Here is a 16,605-nt window from a genome sequence, read left to right as displayed (position 1 = left end):
TTAATTCCTAATTAAAATATCTAATTTAATACATATTTATCATCTATAATTTATATGTATATAATAATAAATTAATAATAATAATAATAATAATCCAAAAATCTCTTCATAAAATGTATAATTAATTAAATATTAAATTATTAAACAATAAACTGACCGTAGTATACTAATTAATACTAATGATATTATCATCATATGAAAAGACAATGCTGTCATTGTAATTACTACCGGTTTAAAACTGAAAGAAGAGGAAGGGTTGATATTAATTTATTCATTAATTCATTCATATGATAATATCAATCATTTTTGGTCTTTTCAAATTCCTTGGATTAATGGTGAAAAAATATTCTCTTTAATATAAAAAGGCCTAAGTTCGTGACATTACTATTAATGTTATATTCATAGATGATTCACACTTGACTTTAGCCTTTTTCATATTTTTTGTAAGCTGTGCACTATATATTTTTTTTTCATGATGCAATCATTGCTCTTTTGATTTGGTTTACTTGGTCAGCTAGCAACATTTGGAGCATATAGGTAAGGATCACACTTCATTTATATCTAGAGATAGTATGAAAAATATTTATGTCACTACTTTTATTTATTGATTTGGATGAACATAATTCAAAACTTTTTATTGCTGTTTTTTTTTTCTTACTCGACGAAAATGTTAAAATTCAGTGGCTATGATCTTTTGAATTACTATAAGGTGCATCTACTATCTTAAGTTATAATCTATTATACAGTCTACCTACTAACTATATTTAGATGCTCAAATTTACAGGTTTGGACAATCATTTTCCATATATGCAATAATCAAGTCATTCAAATAGGTCCATTCTCAATCAATTTGAACTTGCACTTTAAATGGCTATACTAAATTCTACAAATATTTATAACACCTTAAATCTCTTCAATCACCCCACATTTGTTGTATTATTTCAACCATATCAAATTATATATATGCTCTTAAATTTGACAATTTAAGATTGAGTGAGTTCAAGGCACAAGAAGTGTACTTTGAACTATAGAACAGAAGACGTTGGCAAAAGATGGCATGAAGATAGTTTATTTCCGATATTATATTACACTGCATAAGACACAATTCACTAATTTCTATTTTTTTTTTGCAGGAATTAACTCAACAAGTCAATAACGTTCTATAGGTTTTAACCTTTGGTCAGTAATATCCCTATTTGAAGTGAGAAGATAGAACACTACATGCTTCTTCCTTGTAAGAATTCACTGCTTAGTGTATTATTAATCTTTTTTTTCAATAAAAATACACTAATTTATGTTATTTTCTTCACTTACATTATCTATCATAATCTTCCTTTGAGAAGTCTATGAATTTTGAGATGCAACAACAAACTAAAAGATAAAAAAACATAGATCCAAAAATGGTAGATGGACTGCATGGGGAAGAAGAAGTCGAGATGGTGATATCTAGGTGCACTTGAATTTGAGAAGGCTTGATTTGAAATATGAATTTATTATTTATATGGTGTTTCAGGCTCACACAAAATACATTGATGTTGACTTATTGTCGTATTATATTTTATAATACAATATACATCATATTCAACTAATATTTTCTACCAAATTTCCAGTTTAAATGACTCATATAAGTAAATCAAATAAAGGATACTTATACATGCACTTATGATTTATATATATTAAATTAATTCTCTTAAGTTGATACAACTTCAACAAACACTACTTTCATCTAAAGTATTTGTAACCATTAGTGGTGTTGCTCATATCCACACTATTTATCGTTGAAATATCATTTAGGTCGAATATTTTTTGATAGACTAAAAGCACTATACAAGAAAACATTATGCAATTTGTTGACTGTATACAACTGCTAACTATAGTAGTAGTTATCAAAGTAATAGAATACAATGCTAAAGGAACTTTCTTTCTTTCTTAAAACTAAGGGGATCGTTTCAACTTCATTTGATATTAACTTTTGGTGTGATGTACTTTGTGATGATAGTGAATATCGATTGAACTATTCATCAATTGAGCATGTATCCTTCACTTTCAGTTTTGGTGTTATTTCTAATATTTTAAGAAGTTTAAACTATTAGCATCGAATATACACGTGCAACGCACGTGCTCAAAACTAGTCTATATAAAAGACAGTACTTGGTGAACGCCAGGGGGGTAGGTAAGTATTTTGTCATACAATAAATGGAGTGAGGGAGAGCTGACCATCTTTCGAAGGATGCGTTCATAGTGAGAGAAAGGGTGGGCAAAGGCGATGAAAATGACAACATCAGAAGTGTCAGGATAGAGAGAAGAGCGCTTAAGGAAATGATGGAGCACGAAGGCACCGCTCGTCTCAACACAATCCCCCACCAAGTGATTATTATCAACAACAACATAATCAATGAAATCCCACCAAGTGAGGTTTGGGAGGATAGAGTGTAGGTAGACCTAACCACTATCTTGTAGAGATCATGATTATTATCCAACTAAATTAATCTAAACAATTGCACCCAAAGGTGTTCCCGAATATTCAATAAAGTTGATTGAGAATCACGAGGTCTCATGTTCAAATTATAGCAAATTAAAGGCCATTCCAATCCATATTATCTATCTATCTTTAGTTTAAGACTATAGTAATCAAAAAAGCATTCTATTGCAAATAAAAGATATTAATATTTTAAATAATAAATATAGAAGGCTTTTTTTTTAAAGCAAATTTACCACTAGACAGTGTCTAGCGATCTTTTATTAAACATAAAAAATATCAATATGGACAAGTACAAGCACGGGGGGCTAGGCCTTACCCAACTAATACTAATGAAGTACCTAACTTCTGCTACCTAACAAGCATGAAGAAAATAAGAGCTAGAGAAAACTAAGTATATGATGATATTTCAAATGAGGATGCTTAAATAATGTAAAAATATGTCAATCAAGAAGAAAGTTGAGTTACCAGCCTCAAACTTTCTATTACAAAAACATAAATTAAAAAAGATTGATTTCCCATAAAAAATAACTTGAAGTATTTTAAAGGCCAATTTTATTATTTATTAAATTTCAAACTATGTATCATTGACTCTCAAAATTCTTTCGATTACATAGGAGGGAAGGAGAAAGGAAAAAAGTAGTAAGAGGTGCATGCATTTTATATTTTAAAAAATTATTCCCTCAATCTATGGGGATATATGACTAAATAAAATAAAATTTGGTTGTGGGAATGGTGCATTCAATGCAAAGTAATTTACCTGTAATTAGAATGATTTGCCAAATTGGAGATTTTAATAATTTTTTAAAACCAAACATTGCCAGCTCAACATCAACTAATTAACACACTAATTAATTCAAATTAAATGATGAAGTAAACAAAAACTGGGTTTGACGCTACTTTAACCATATAATAATATTTCTAAAAATATTTTTTAATTAATTGTCGAGCAATAAAAAATAAATGAAAATAATTAACCCTAGGATTATGGCCTAGATATAATAAGAGCTTAATACCTTATATGTGGATTAGGCATACGTTACGAATTCAAACCATATCGCAAAATATGATATTTAAAAAAATTAAGGGACAGAGTGTGTCCATTGTCCAATAACTTTCAGATCACGTACCATTGACCCTCGAGAATTTCTCCTTGCCATGGAAATTAATAATTAATTCCAGATAAAGTTTTTGCTTAGAAATTCTAATAAAATTATGGTGCTTAGTGATAAAAGAGTAAGACTTAAGTTTTGCATTTGTTTAATACAAATAGTTAATTTAGTTATATAGTATTAAAATACTCATAATTAAGCTCATTTTAATATTACCAAGCATTTATTTTTAAAATATTCTGAAGATAATAATATAAAAATATAATAGAACAAAATGTAGATAGGAAAAAAGACCAGGCATATGTGGTGGGGTAGTTGAATTAGGACATTTGCAAGACCAGATTCACTGTAATATTCATTAATTTTTTGTAATAAAAAATGCAATTTCTTTTTTATGTCATGGAAAAATAAGCTGTAATAGTTCAGATGTTTTTTAATTGAGGTTGATGGGTAAAATTAAAGGAGACGATATATGCGTAGAAAATTTCCAATAAAAAGTATCGAATTGAAACATTTTATCATGTGTTCACGTGCTCAATTAATGAAATAAATAATAATTCAAGTATTTTCTAAATGAAATTTGCTAATATAAGTTTAAAAGGGTTTTACATATCACGTCAAAAATGAAAAAAATACGAAGTAGTGCTAGGTATACTTAGCATTGAAAATGTAACAATCCAACCCATTAATGATATTGTCCACTTTGATCCTAGATGCACAAGGTTTTAAACGGTCACTAAGTTATAAAACTTGCTTACTTATATAGTGACTCTTCCAGCATTATAATTCTTGACCATGTATTATTATGGGAAAATTAAAGTTGTCGAGATTTAATGGGCTTTTAGAAACTGCATGAAGCAGTCCAGCCCACATATAATTTCAAAAATTCAAGTACTATAGACATTAAAAAGGAATCAAGAGCTCTATGGTAATGGATTACAACTTGATGAGAGAACATTTGAAACAATGCTTCACAACTTGACAAATCTGGAGGTACTATCTCTCTATGATGTCAACATCTCATCTCCGATACCTGTGAATATTTCTTCCTCCTTAAGGTACGTGGATCTTGAATATACTACTCTGCGAGGTGTTCTCACAGAGAGCTTTTTCCTTCTGCTAAACAGCTTGGAAACGCTCAAATTGAGTGGTAATGATCTCTCAAAGGAGTTTTTCCAAAGATCCACCGGAGCAACACTTTGTTAATGGAGTTGGATATTTCATACACAGGAATCTCTGGTGAGCTGCCTCATTCAATTGGCACCTTCAGATCCTTGAATAACTTGAACCTTGTAGGATGCCAATTCTCTGGTGCCATTCCTGATTCCATTGGCAACCTAACACAAATTAGGAAGTTGCGGTTTTGGGGTAATCATTTCACTGGCCATATTCCTTAGTTGCAGTCAGCTTTTTGGAACTTTTCATCCCAATAGCAGCCTCTTCCAACTCCATCATCTCCAGAAACTAAACCTTGCTTTCAATGACTTTAATCCTACTTCAATTCCACATAACATTGGCCGATTGAGGAATTTCAATGACTTTCTCTCTCTTCTGTCAACATCTCATCTCCGTTACCTATGAATTTGTCTTCCTCCTCCTTAAGGTATGTGGATCTTGAATCAACCAATTTGCAAGGTGTTCTCACAGAGAGCATTTTCCTTCTGCCAAACTTGGAAACACTCAAATTGGGTAACAATGATCTTCTCAAAGGAGTTTTACCAAAGATCCACCCGAGCAACACTCTGTTGGAGTTGAGTATTGCACACACAGGCATCTCCGGTGAGCTTCCTGATTCAATTGGCACCTTGAGTTCCTTGAATATCTTGTACCTCCGAGGATGTCAATTCTCTGGTTCCATTCCCGATTCCATTGGAAATCTAACCCATATTACGGAGTTGGCTTTATCTCTTAATCATTTCACTGGCCATATTCCTTCCACAATCCCTAAATTGAAGCACCTCACACATTTATATCTTTCTGACAACTCCCTTGGAGGCGTAATTCCCCATGTTTTCTCTAACCTCCAAGAGCTAGTTGAATTGGATCTTTCTAATAACAACTTTCACCGGTCCATTTCCCTCTTCAATTTTAAACTTGACAAGTCTTCAATACTTAGATTTGTCTCACAACTCACTGAATGGCACAATACACTCTTGGGTGGTTAGCCTCCCTTCCTTACTTAATTTGAAGCTCCATCATAATCAATTCAGTAGAATGGCTGATGAGCTCAAAACAAACCCAACATTAGTGACTTTGTATTTAAGTCATAATCAACTCAATGGTCCTTTTCCTCAATCACTTGTGAATCTCACAAACCTAGCCCTCCTTGACTTTTCATCAAATAACATCACCGGCGATGTGGGAATAAATATCACCTTTCCTAGACTATCAGCTTTGTTCTTATCATCTTGTGAACTAAAGGATTTTTCACATTTCTTGATAAATGTAAAGAATCTTTCAAACTTGGATCTTTCTAACAATAAGATTCGTGGTCAAATCCCTAACTGGTTTAGAGGCATGAGGTGGGACTCTTTGGAACAACTAGACATTTCACTTAGTTTTTTGACAGGCCACCTAGAACAATTTCATTTTTATAGACTAGAGTCTCTTGATCTTAAATTTAATTTTCTTCAGGGTTCACTACCTTCATCCATATGTAACTTCGCGCAACAACTTCAGTAACTCGATTCCAAATTGCTTGGGTATCATGGCTAATCTAACGATGTTGGACATAAGAAGTAACAATTTCAGTGGGAGTCTTCCACTGTTATGTACTCAAAGCACTTCATTGACGACCATTATCTTAAATGGTAATCAATTCGAAGGATCTGTCCCTGCGTCATTACTCAACTGTGTTGGTTTAGAAGTTCTTGATTTGGGGAATAACGCTATAAATGACACATTTCCAGCTTGTCTTGGAACTCTTCAAGAGCTGCAAGTCCTTATATTAAAGTCGAACAAGTTCCATGGACCTATAAATTCTAGGAAGAAGTTTTGCTTTCCTAGGTTGCAGATTTTTGATCTCTCTCATAATGAGTTCAGTGGCTCACTGCCTGCAGATTTTTTTAGAAACTTCAAGGCAATGACAAAAAATGGCACAGACAAAAGTGACATTAGATAAATGGAAACACCAGTTTACAGATCATTGTTTGATTCAGCGATCAAAGACTGGCCTATGTATAAGCTAGAAATGGCCATCGATGAAGTGTACAAGGATTCAGTGAGGTTAATGATCAAAGGAAACAATATTGAGCTAGAAAAAATCAGCACAATTGTTACAGCCATAGATCTCTCAAGCTGCCATTTTGAAGGTGACATTCTGAAATCACTAAAGGATCTCGGTTCACTTTGGGTACTCAATTTATCCCATAATAATCTCAAAGGTGATATTCCAATGGAATTGGGGCAATTGAATACACTTGAAGCTTTAGATCTCTCTTCGGCTCACTGGAAAGATTCCACAGGAATTGACAAGAATGAACTTTCTGGCGTTCTTAAACCTCTCTCAAAACCAGCTCGTTGGACGCATTCCTCACGGTTCACAATTCAACACATTTGAAAATGACTCGTATGGTGGCAACCTTGATTTATGTGGTGCTCCTTTGTCAAAGCAATGTGGAACGAGTGATCGCTCGCATGTTCCTCAATCACTGGAGGAAGAAGCAGAAGAAGATGAGTCATATTTCTTAAGTGGATTTACGTGGGAATCAGTAGTCATAGGCTACAGTTTTGGACTAGTTGTTGGAACTGTCACGTGGAGCCTCATGTTTAATTATCGTAAGCCAAAATGGTTTGTGGAATTTTTTGACGGCATCATGCCCCACAAAAGGAGAAGGCTGAGACGGCAGACATAATGGAAGATTGAAAGATTGAACTTTTCTGTTTCTGTTTTTTCGCTTTTTAATTTTCTATTTGTTGTTTGTATATTCTTTATACAAACTTAACTGTATGTGTGTTTTTTTAGCATTAATGTATCTTTTTCGGAGACTTGTTTGTGGTGGAAGGATCTAAGCATTGTTAGTAAACTTCCCAAAACTTAGTTCGAAATTGAAGTTGATCCATTCAAAACATATGATCTCTTATTTAGAATAAAGAAAAATTGTATGTTTCTTTTGAATAACTGTAATGCAGATTGATAACTATTTTTGTGGCTTGGTTAATATTGTTAACACTGAAGAACTCATAGATGCTACTATAGCAGAAATGCCATCTGGATACTAAACATTGCACCTCCATTATTTCACCGGTACCTGCTGTGGGACGCTAGGTAGGATACAACTTTATAAAAATTTAAGTGTACTTGTGTACAATCAAAGTTGAAGGACATAAATATCACCTGAAACCAAGTTGAAGGGTACGTTTATGCAAGGGCGTATCTAGAGGGGTGCCATGGGTTCATGTGAACCCATGCTCCCCTCTCTAGATCATATATATTAGTGTTATATGTTAAGAAAAATATTTAAATATAGATGTGTGAACCCACATTTAAAGTATCAAATAATAATACGATAATGATTGGGTGCACCTCTCAAAGTAATGATAGAAATTAAAATCTTATATCTATCTTGTCTTTTTGAGTAGCACCTCTCCAAGTGGTTATCGGTTACACTTTTGGCGTTTCAACTAATTTTTCTTTTGTTTTTTTCCTTAAATTTTTCAAAAAAATTTAGTGTGTTACATTGAAAATTCCTAAAAAATTTAGCACTGTAAATTTTTTATATAATTAAATCAAATGTGTGCATTAAAATTTAAAACTAGTAGTATTATATATTTTGCACCTATAATTTTTAAAGTTCAATGGTTCATATTAAGAACTTTAAAGTCAAATTTATATTTAAGATGCATTTTTTCGTAATCGTGCACCCATCTTGCCAAAATCCTGGATACGCCTCTGCGTTTATGTATTATGCCATAAACATAAATTGCACGTCAAATAAGAAGAATAAAAAAACATTGTATTATTGGGAAAAAAGTTAAGGTTTTAGGCCATGGATAAAGTCTTTGACCAAAAAGACAAAATACTAAAAAAATAATATGTAAAAGTAAAGTGACATTTTATGAAAGGAAAACGCATATGAAAGTCTTTGTTATATATTTCTTTGGTGAAAAGTAAAGGTCTTCCACTTTGATGTTCTTTTTTTTATATATAATATGAATATGAATATGATGATTGATTTGTAAGAAGAGAACATCCTGTTATTTGCTGAATACAAACAAACAAAAAGGATGGGATGTTTCCTTTTCTTTAACAAGTCGATGTTTTTCCTCTTCCTTTGATCATCATCTTTGCTCTCCCACTGAAGCTTCTGCTTTGCTTCAGTTTAAGCAACCCTTTGAGATTACATCCGAGTACTCTTGTCATTATGACAACCATAGATACTGAGCTAGAAAGAATCAAAGGCCACATAGATCTATCTCATTTCTATAGTCTAGTGTCTCTTGATCTTAAATTTAACCTTTCTGGCATTCTTAAACCTCTCTCAAAATCACCTAGCTGGACTCATTCCTCAAGGTTCACAGTTCAACACATTTGAAAATGACTTGTATGGTGGCAACCTAGATTTATGTGGTCCTCCTTTATCTAAGCAACGTGGAACGGGTGATCCGTTGCATATTCCTCAACCATTGGGGGAAGAAGAAGAGGATGAGACATATTTTTTTAGTGGATTTACGTGGGAATCAGTAGTCATAGGCTACAGTTTTGGACTTGTTGTTGGAACTGTTGCGTGGGACCTCATGTTTAGCTGGTAAGCCAAAATGGTTTGTGGAATTTTTCTAAGGCATTATTCCCCACAGAAAAAGAAGGCCAAAGAAGAGAGCTCAAAGAAGACGGACTTAATTAATTTTTTGTTTGGTGTGTGTATATGTTTGACAGCAACTTAAATTGTATGTGTTCCTTTCCTACTAATCTTGTAGACAATATTTTTTTATGTATTTTTCTTGTCATCTAACCAGATGTGCTTTGCATGTGTATTCTACGTTAAATTGTTTAGATGTCATATGAACATGTGAAGAGAACAACTACATTTTATATATTCACATATTTTCACATTTGTTGTGAGTTTTTTTTTAAAAAAAGAACTCGGAACATTTTAAAATAATATAATTTGAAGTTAGAAGATCTGGTTAACTTGATAATACTTTTGTGACATATATAATACTTTAATTTAAATACAAATACCTACCCAAATATAAGTATATATTTGCACTAATGAAAATATTTATCTCATAAAATTAGCTATTAAATAAATAATAAAAATTAAACTAATACAAACTTCAACTGGCGTTATTACAAATCATATGAACTTTTCTTCGTCTAAAATACTGAAATATTAAGAAAAAGTAAATAAGTAAAACAAAAGGGCAATGTTTATATAATATAATAATTATTTTGAAGAAAACTTTTTGAGAGTCATAATCACATAAGTAGCACTGATAAATAAAGTCATTTTTTTTTCTTGAGTATCAAAAATAAATCGTGACAATTCTCTAAATTTTGGAAAAAGATATTCAAAAGCATATATCTACATCACAAGAGAAATTGTTAACAAAAACAAATGAATTTAGACTACATCATGTTAACTTCATATATTGGAACACAACATACTAATGTGTATAATAAGCAAAAATAGTAATAATTATTATATCATCAAAATTATATTATTTTCCTCAAGTACTCGAGGTTATGGAATATACTCTCTTAGGATAGAACGACTTACTTCATCAGAATAGTGGTATCTCATATTCCGCTAAACTTCGAACTCACTCAACAACAATAAATTACACAAAAAAAATTAAAATGAAAGAAGAAGAAGAGTAGAAGATTAGAAAAAATTGTGGTTGGAAAATGAGAGGAAGTCCCTCTATTTATAGTCAACAAAGGGTAGTATGAACAAATATTTTTTGTGTCTTATCTAAAAATCATGACATTTCTGAGAAGTCACAACACTTTGAAAAAGTCACATTGATTGTAATCCACAATAAGGTGCACTTCATAGTATGTGAAACACAGCTCAAGTATGAAAAGAGGCATTCCAAGGTAACAGAAAGCAACTGGATTTCCAACGCTTTTCTGCCGACGCTTTGGGACTTCATAGTATCTTCGTTTTTCTGCCAACGCTTTGGGACGTCAATCACTGCATCCTTCGGTCTATTCAAAGGTGTGACAAATATGATTTTCTGATTTACTTTTAAAGTAGCAAGTTTTATACATATTATAAACAATTATTGTATACGTTGCTTCAGTGACCTGATAATATAAAATTTTCTTATATAGTATAGTTTGTGAAAACATGAAAAAATATTAGAGTAAGACTTAAGTAATCAAGAAATTGAAGCCACGCGGTTTTGCATTTGTTTAATACAAATAGTTGATCTAATTATATAGTATTAAAATACTCATAATTAAGCCCATTTTAATATTACCAAGCATTTACATNACTTAAGTAATCAAGAAATTGAAGCCACGCGGTTTTGCATTTGTTTAATACAAATAGTTGATCTAATTATATAGTATTAAAATACTCATAATTAAGCTCATTTTAATATTACCAAACATTTACTTTAAAGATATTCCGAAGATAATAATATAAATAAAAATATAATAGAACAAAATGTAGATAGGAAAAAAGACCAGGCATATGTGCTGGGGTAGTTGAATTAGGACATTTGCAAGACCAGATTCACTGTAATTTTCATCAATTTTTTGTAATAAAAATTGCAATTTCTTCTTTTTTTTTATGTCATGAGAAAATAAGCTGTAATAGTTCAGATGTTTTTTGATTGAGGTTGATGTGTAAAATTAAAGGAGACGAAATATGCGTAGAAAATTTCCAACATAAAGTATCGAATTAAAACACTTTATCATGTATTCACGTCATCAATTAATGAAATAAATAACAATTCAAGTATTGTCTAAATGAAATTTGCTAACATAAATTTAAAGGGGTTGTTATGCATTAAGTCAAAAATGAAAAAAAATTATGAAGTAGTTTTGATACATCAAATATAGTTAATGCTAGATGTACTTGGCATTAAAAATGTAACAATCCAACCCATTAATGATATTGTTCATTTTGACCCTAGATGCACACGACTTTAAACACGTTACTAAGTTATAAAGCTTGCTTACTTATATAAAATTTTATCAATCGTAGGACGCTTATCCTAAGCAAGAGTCCCAAAGTAAAATGAATTTATCAATTGCAACAATACAAGACAATTTGAAGAGTGAACAACTAAGACAATTTTGTTGGCAATCACTAAGACAATTATAGTATTTCCCAACTAAAAATTATGAGAAACCTTGGGTTATGGTGCAATGGTGAGATTGTTTTATTCTTAATCAGAAGTCTCGTATTCAATCTGGACTCCAATGTAGGCTCTAAAAACCGGGTGGAAAACTAAAAAAAAAACTTGTATATTAGAGAGCTCTTGCTTCCTTTTTAATGTCTATATATAGTACTTGAATTTCTTAGATTAAATATGGGCTGGGCTGCTTCATGCAGCTTCTAAAAGCCCATTAAGTTTAGAATGTTGGAAGAGTCCATTTGCAAAATCAATTAGGCAAATGCAAAACAACACATCTTTCTAGTTCAACATTTTTTTTAATCTTACAAACAACGGTTATGGTAGGATGGATAAATCCCTTTGAGTTAGAGCTCAGAGAATGAAGAAAAATCTTGATAGGAGTTTTTCCCCCATTAACGGGCTTTATACCACATTGGACCGTATAAGTCTGGCTCCAAAGTAGGCATCAACCGTTAAAGTTAAAAGTTCAGAAATTATCTTTTCAAATGACATCCAAGACATTGTAAAATGTATTGAACAAAGTTACGAGTTCATCTGAACCCAATTTAGTAGCATTATTATTAAAGGAGCAAATGAATTACACATTTTTCGATCTTCCATGATTATCTTAGATTAAGAAGAAGTTCCCAAAATAAATGGTACTTACTTGTAGTGTTACCATGTTGTACCTAAGTGTAATGCTTATGCCAAAATTTGTAAATTTGTAATAGAGGGTCTATCAAAAACGATCTCTCTACCTCCACAAGTTACGATAAGGTATACATACATACTACGCTCCCCCAGACCCCACTTGTGGGATTATACTCAACCGAGTATATTATTGTTGTTTGTATCATTTAGGTGTTGTGAACAACTATACGATAGTACCATTTTTTTTGTTATGTGTTACACATGATTCAGTCCTTAAGACAGCAAGGCTGGTCTTCTGTAGGAGATATTTGTCTCAAGTTCACATCACTATTTCGGAAATTTGTTTGAAATTACATATCGTTTATGAACACACTGGCTTTGCAGAAATTTTTTCTGCAGTGTGTGTTACACACGGTGCAATCTTCAGCATTCAAATATATATATGGATACTGATGATTGATTTGTAAGAAGAGAACATCCATCCTGTTTAGTGCTGAATAAGAAAAACAAAGATGGGACGTTCCTTTTTCTTTTATTCACTTGTCTGTTTTTTGTTGCTAATTAGTGGATGTTTTTCTTCATCCTCTGTTCATCATCTTTGCCCTCCCACTGAATCTTCTGCTTTGCTTCAGTTCAAACAACCCTTTGAGATTATATCCAAAGGTATATCCCTCTGTGATACTTATTTCCCAAAAACAAAGTCTTGGAATGAGGGCAAGGATTGCTGCACTTGGGACGGGGTCACTTGTGACATGTTAACCGGTCATGTTATCGAGTTGGACCTTAGTTGCAGTCACCTTAATGGAAGTATTCATCCCAACAGCAGCCTCTTCCAACTTCATCATCTCCACACACTAAACCTTGCTTACAATTACTTCTATTTTTTTTTAATCCCACATAACTTTGGCAGATTGACGAATTTGAGGCATCTCAACCTTTCTTTTTCTTACTTTCAAGGGGGAATCCCAACAGAAATCTCATACCTTTCCAATTTGGTTTCACTTGATCTTTCTTATAGTTATGGATTCCAACTTGATGAGAGAACATTTGAAACAATGCTTCACAACTTGACAAATCTGGAGGTACTTTCTCTCTTTTATGTCAACATCTCATCTCCGATACCTACGAATATGTCTTCCTCCTCCTTAAGGTATGTGGATCTTGAATCAACCAATTTGCAAGGTGTTCTCACAGAGAGCTTTTTCCTTCTGCCAAACTTGGAAACACTCAAATTGGGTTACAATGATCTTCTCAAAGGAGATTTACCAGAGATCCACCCGAGCAACACTCTGTTGGAGTTGAGTATTGCACACACAGGCATCTCCGGTGAGCTTCCTGATTCAATTGGCACCTTGAGTTCCTTGAATATCTTGGACCTCTATGGATGTCAATTCTCTGGTTCAATTCCTGATTCCATTGGCAACCTAACACAAATTAGGGAGTTATGGTTTTCGGGTAATCATTTCACTGGCCATATTCCTTCCACAATCTCTAAATTGAAGCACCTCACACATTTAGATCTTTATGACAACTCCCTCGGAGGCACAATTCTCCATGTTTTCTCTAACCTCCAAGAGCTAGTTGAATTGGATCTTTCTAGAAACAACTTCACCGGTCCATTTCCCTCTTCAATTTTAAACTTGAAAAGTCTTCAATACTTAGATTTGTCTCACAACTCACTGAATGGCACAATACTCTTGGGTTCTTAGCCTCCCTTCCTTGCGTTATTTGTATCTCGATCATAACCAATTCAGTAGAGTGGCTGATGAGATCCAAACAAACCCAACATTAGAGACTCTGTATTTAAATCATAATCAACTCAATGGTCCTTTTCCTCAATCACTTGTGAATCTCACAAACCTGGCCCTCCTTGACTTTTCATCAAATAACATCACCGGCGATGTGGGAATAAATATCACCTTTCCTAGCCTAGCAAAAGTGTTCTTATCATCTTGTGAATTGAGGGATTTTCCACGCTTGTTGAGAAATTTAAAGACACTTGTATACTTGGATATTTCTAACAATAAGATTTGTGGTCAAATCCCTAACTGGTTTAGCGACATGAGGTGGGACTCGTTGCAGTCACTAAACCTTTCTCACAATTCATTAACAGGCCACCTACCGCAATTTCATTACTATAGTCTACAGTATCTTGATCTGAAATTTAACTCCCTTCAGGGTCCACTACCTTCATCCATTTGTAACATGAACTCGCTTACCTTATTAGATTTATCACGCAACAACTTCAGTAACTCGGTTCCACCTTGCTTGGGAAGCATGGCTAGTCTAATGGTGCTGGACTTAAGAAGGAACAATTTCACAAGGAGTCTTCCCCCATTATGTGCACACAGCACTTCATTGAGTACCATTGTCGTAAATGGTAATCGATTTGAAGGACCTGTCCCTGTGTCGTTGCTCAAATGTAATCTTCTAGAAGTCCTTGATGTGGGGAACAATGCTATAAATGACACGTTTCCAGCTTGGCTCGGAACTCTTCAAGAGCTGCAGGTCCTTGTATTAAAGTCGAACAAGTTTCATGGACCTATAAGTACGTGTCAGACTAAGTTTTGTTTTCCCAAGTTGCGAATTTTCGATCTTTCTTGTAATGAATTCAGTGGTTCACTTCCTGCAAAAGTTTTTAGAAACTTCAAGGCAATGAGCAAATTAGATGGTGAAGACACAGGAAATATCGAGTACATGATATCCGTGTTGATTTCACCATTTGCCATATTGTATGAGGATTCAGTGAGTTTGGTAATCAAAGGGCAGGATATTGAGCTACAAAGAATCAGCACAATTGAGACAGCCATAGATCTCTCAAGCAACCATTTTGAAGGTGACATTCCGAAATCACTAAAGGATCTCAGCTCACTTAGGCTACTCAATTTATCCCATAACAATCTCACAGGTCATATTCCAATGGAACTGGGACAATTGAATATGCTTGAAGCATTAGATCTCTCCTGGAATCGGCTCACTGGAAAGATTCCAAGGGAATTGACAAGAATGAACTTTCTAGCAGTCTTAAACCTCTCTCAAAATCATCTCGTTGGACCAATTCCTCACGGTCCACAATTCAACACATTTGAAAATGACTCATATGGTGGCAACCTTGATTTATGTGGTCCTCCTTTATCAAAGCAATGTGGAACGGGTGATCCATTGCATATTCCTCAACCATTGGAGGAAGAAGAAGAGGACGAGACATATTTTTTTAGTGGATTTACATGGGAATCAGTAGTCATGGGCTACAGTTTTGGACTTGTTGTTGGAACTATTGCGTGGAACCTCATGTTTAAAGCTGGTAAGCCAAAATGGTTTGTGGAATTTTTCCAAGGCATTATTCCCNAGCCAACAAACGGAGAAAACAAACAAGTAGGTATATGATGATTAGCATTAGTATAATAATATAATAATATGATATATGATTATTATTTAATTAATTAATTTTTATTACTTTTTTAATTTAATATAGGGGTATTTTCGTAATTCAACTTTTGAGGTTAAGCTCTTCCCATTTATAATAATATATGATATGATATGATATATTATTAAGAAAAATTACTGAAATACACGTCTTATGTTTCCCTTATTTCCAATATCCCCTTCTATTTCTAAAAACCTCTAAAATCTCTTATTTCTTTAATGTATCCGAGCCAGTATTTAATGTATCCAATCTACATATTATGTATCCGGTTTATTTTATACTGTATCCGACCTAGTTTTTAATGTATCTGAACTACATATTATGTATCCGATTTATGTTATAATGTATCCGAGATACTCTTTAATGTATATTATGTATCCGGTTTGTGTTACTTTTTAAGGAATTAATGCAATTACAAACTAAAAAGGGATAAATTGTAATTTCATATTAAAACTATGTGATTACTAAAATTTACCCTTATTATTATTGTTATACTCTAGATATTGGGCTAACCATTTAGTTCAAGGTCTTAGCCCGGATGAACATAATTAAGAGTAAAATTAATTTGACATTCAAGCATTCGAATTGTTTTACCTTTTCAAATAAAAAGAATAAATAAGTGATGAATAAATTTTATTCATTTTTCA

The 16,605-nt window shown here is 32.9% G+C and overlaps 4 protein-coding genes across 5 annotated transcripts in view; all 4 read left to right on the top strand.

The window, feature by feature from the left end:
• LOC125861646 (receptor-like protein 7) overlaps positions 1 to 4,988 on the top strand; it is a 14,687-nt gene extending 9,699 nt beyond the window's left edge. The window contains exon 4 of the mRNA XM_049541502.1: positions 4,822 to 4,988. Coding sequence (XP_049397459.1) covers positions 4,822 to 4,988 — 167 coding nt within the window. The remainder of the gene's footprint in view (positions 1 to 4,821) is intronic.
• The window catches only part of LOC125862143 (uncharacterized), a 339,538-nt gene that overhangs the window by 212,136 nt on the left and 110,797 nt on the right, over positions 1 to 16,605 (top strand). The window lies entirely within an intron of this gene.
• LOC125861645 (receptor-like protein 37) lies at positions 5,169 to 6,712 on the top strand. Its single transcript, XM_049541501.1, has 2 exons — positions 5,169 to 5,659; positions 6,226 to 6,712. The coding sequence occupies exons 1-2, from the start codon at positions 5,169 to 5,171 to the stop codon at positions 6,710 to 6,712; spliced, it is 978 nt and encodes a 325-aa protein (XP_049397458.1).
• LOC125861644 (receptor-like protein 43) lies at positions 6,713 to 15,918 on the top strand. The gene is made up of 6 exons (XM_049541499.1): positions 6,713 to 6,943; positions 7,056 to 7,368; positions 9,086 to 9,338; positions 13,097 to 13,338; positions 13,489 to 13,986; positions 14,645 to 15,918. The coding sequence occupies exons 1-6, from the start codon at positions 6,713 to 6,715 to the stop codon at positions 15,916 to 15,918; spliced, it is 2,811 nt and encodes a 936-aa protein (XP_049397456.1).

Source organism: Solanum stenotomum, chromosome 4 (assembly GCF_019186545.1).
Source record: "Solanum stenotomum isolate F172 chromosome 4, ASM1918654v1, whole genome shotgun sequence".
Classification (NCBI taxonomy): Eukaryota; Viridiplantae; Streptophyta; class Magnoliopsida; order Solanales; family Solanaceae; genus Solanum; species Solanum stenotomum.
This window is presented reverse-complemented; position numbering and strand designations above follow the sequence as displayed.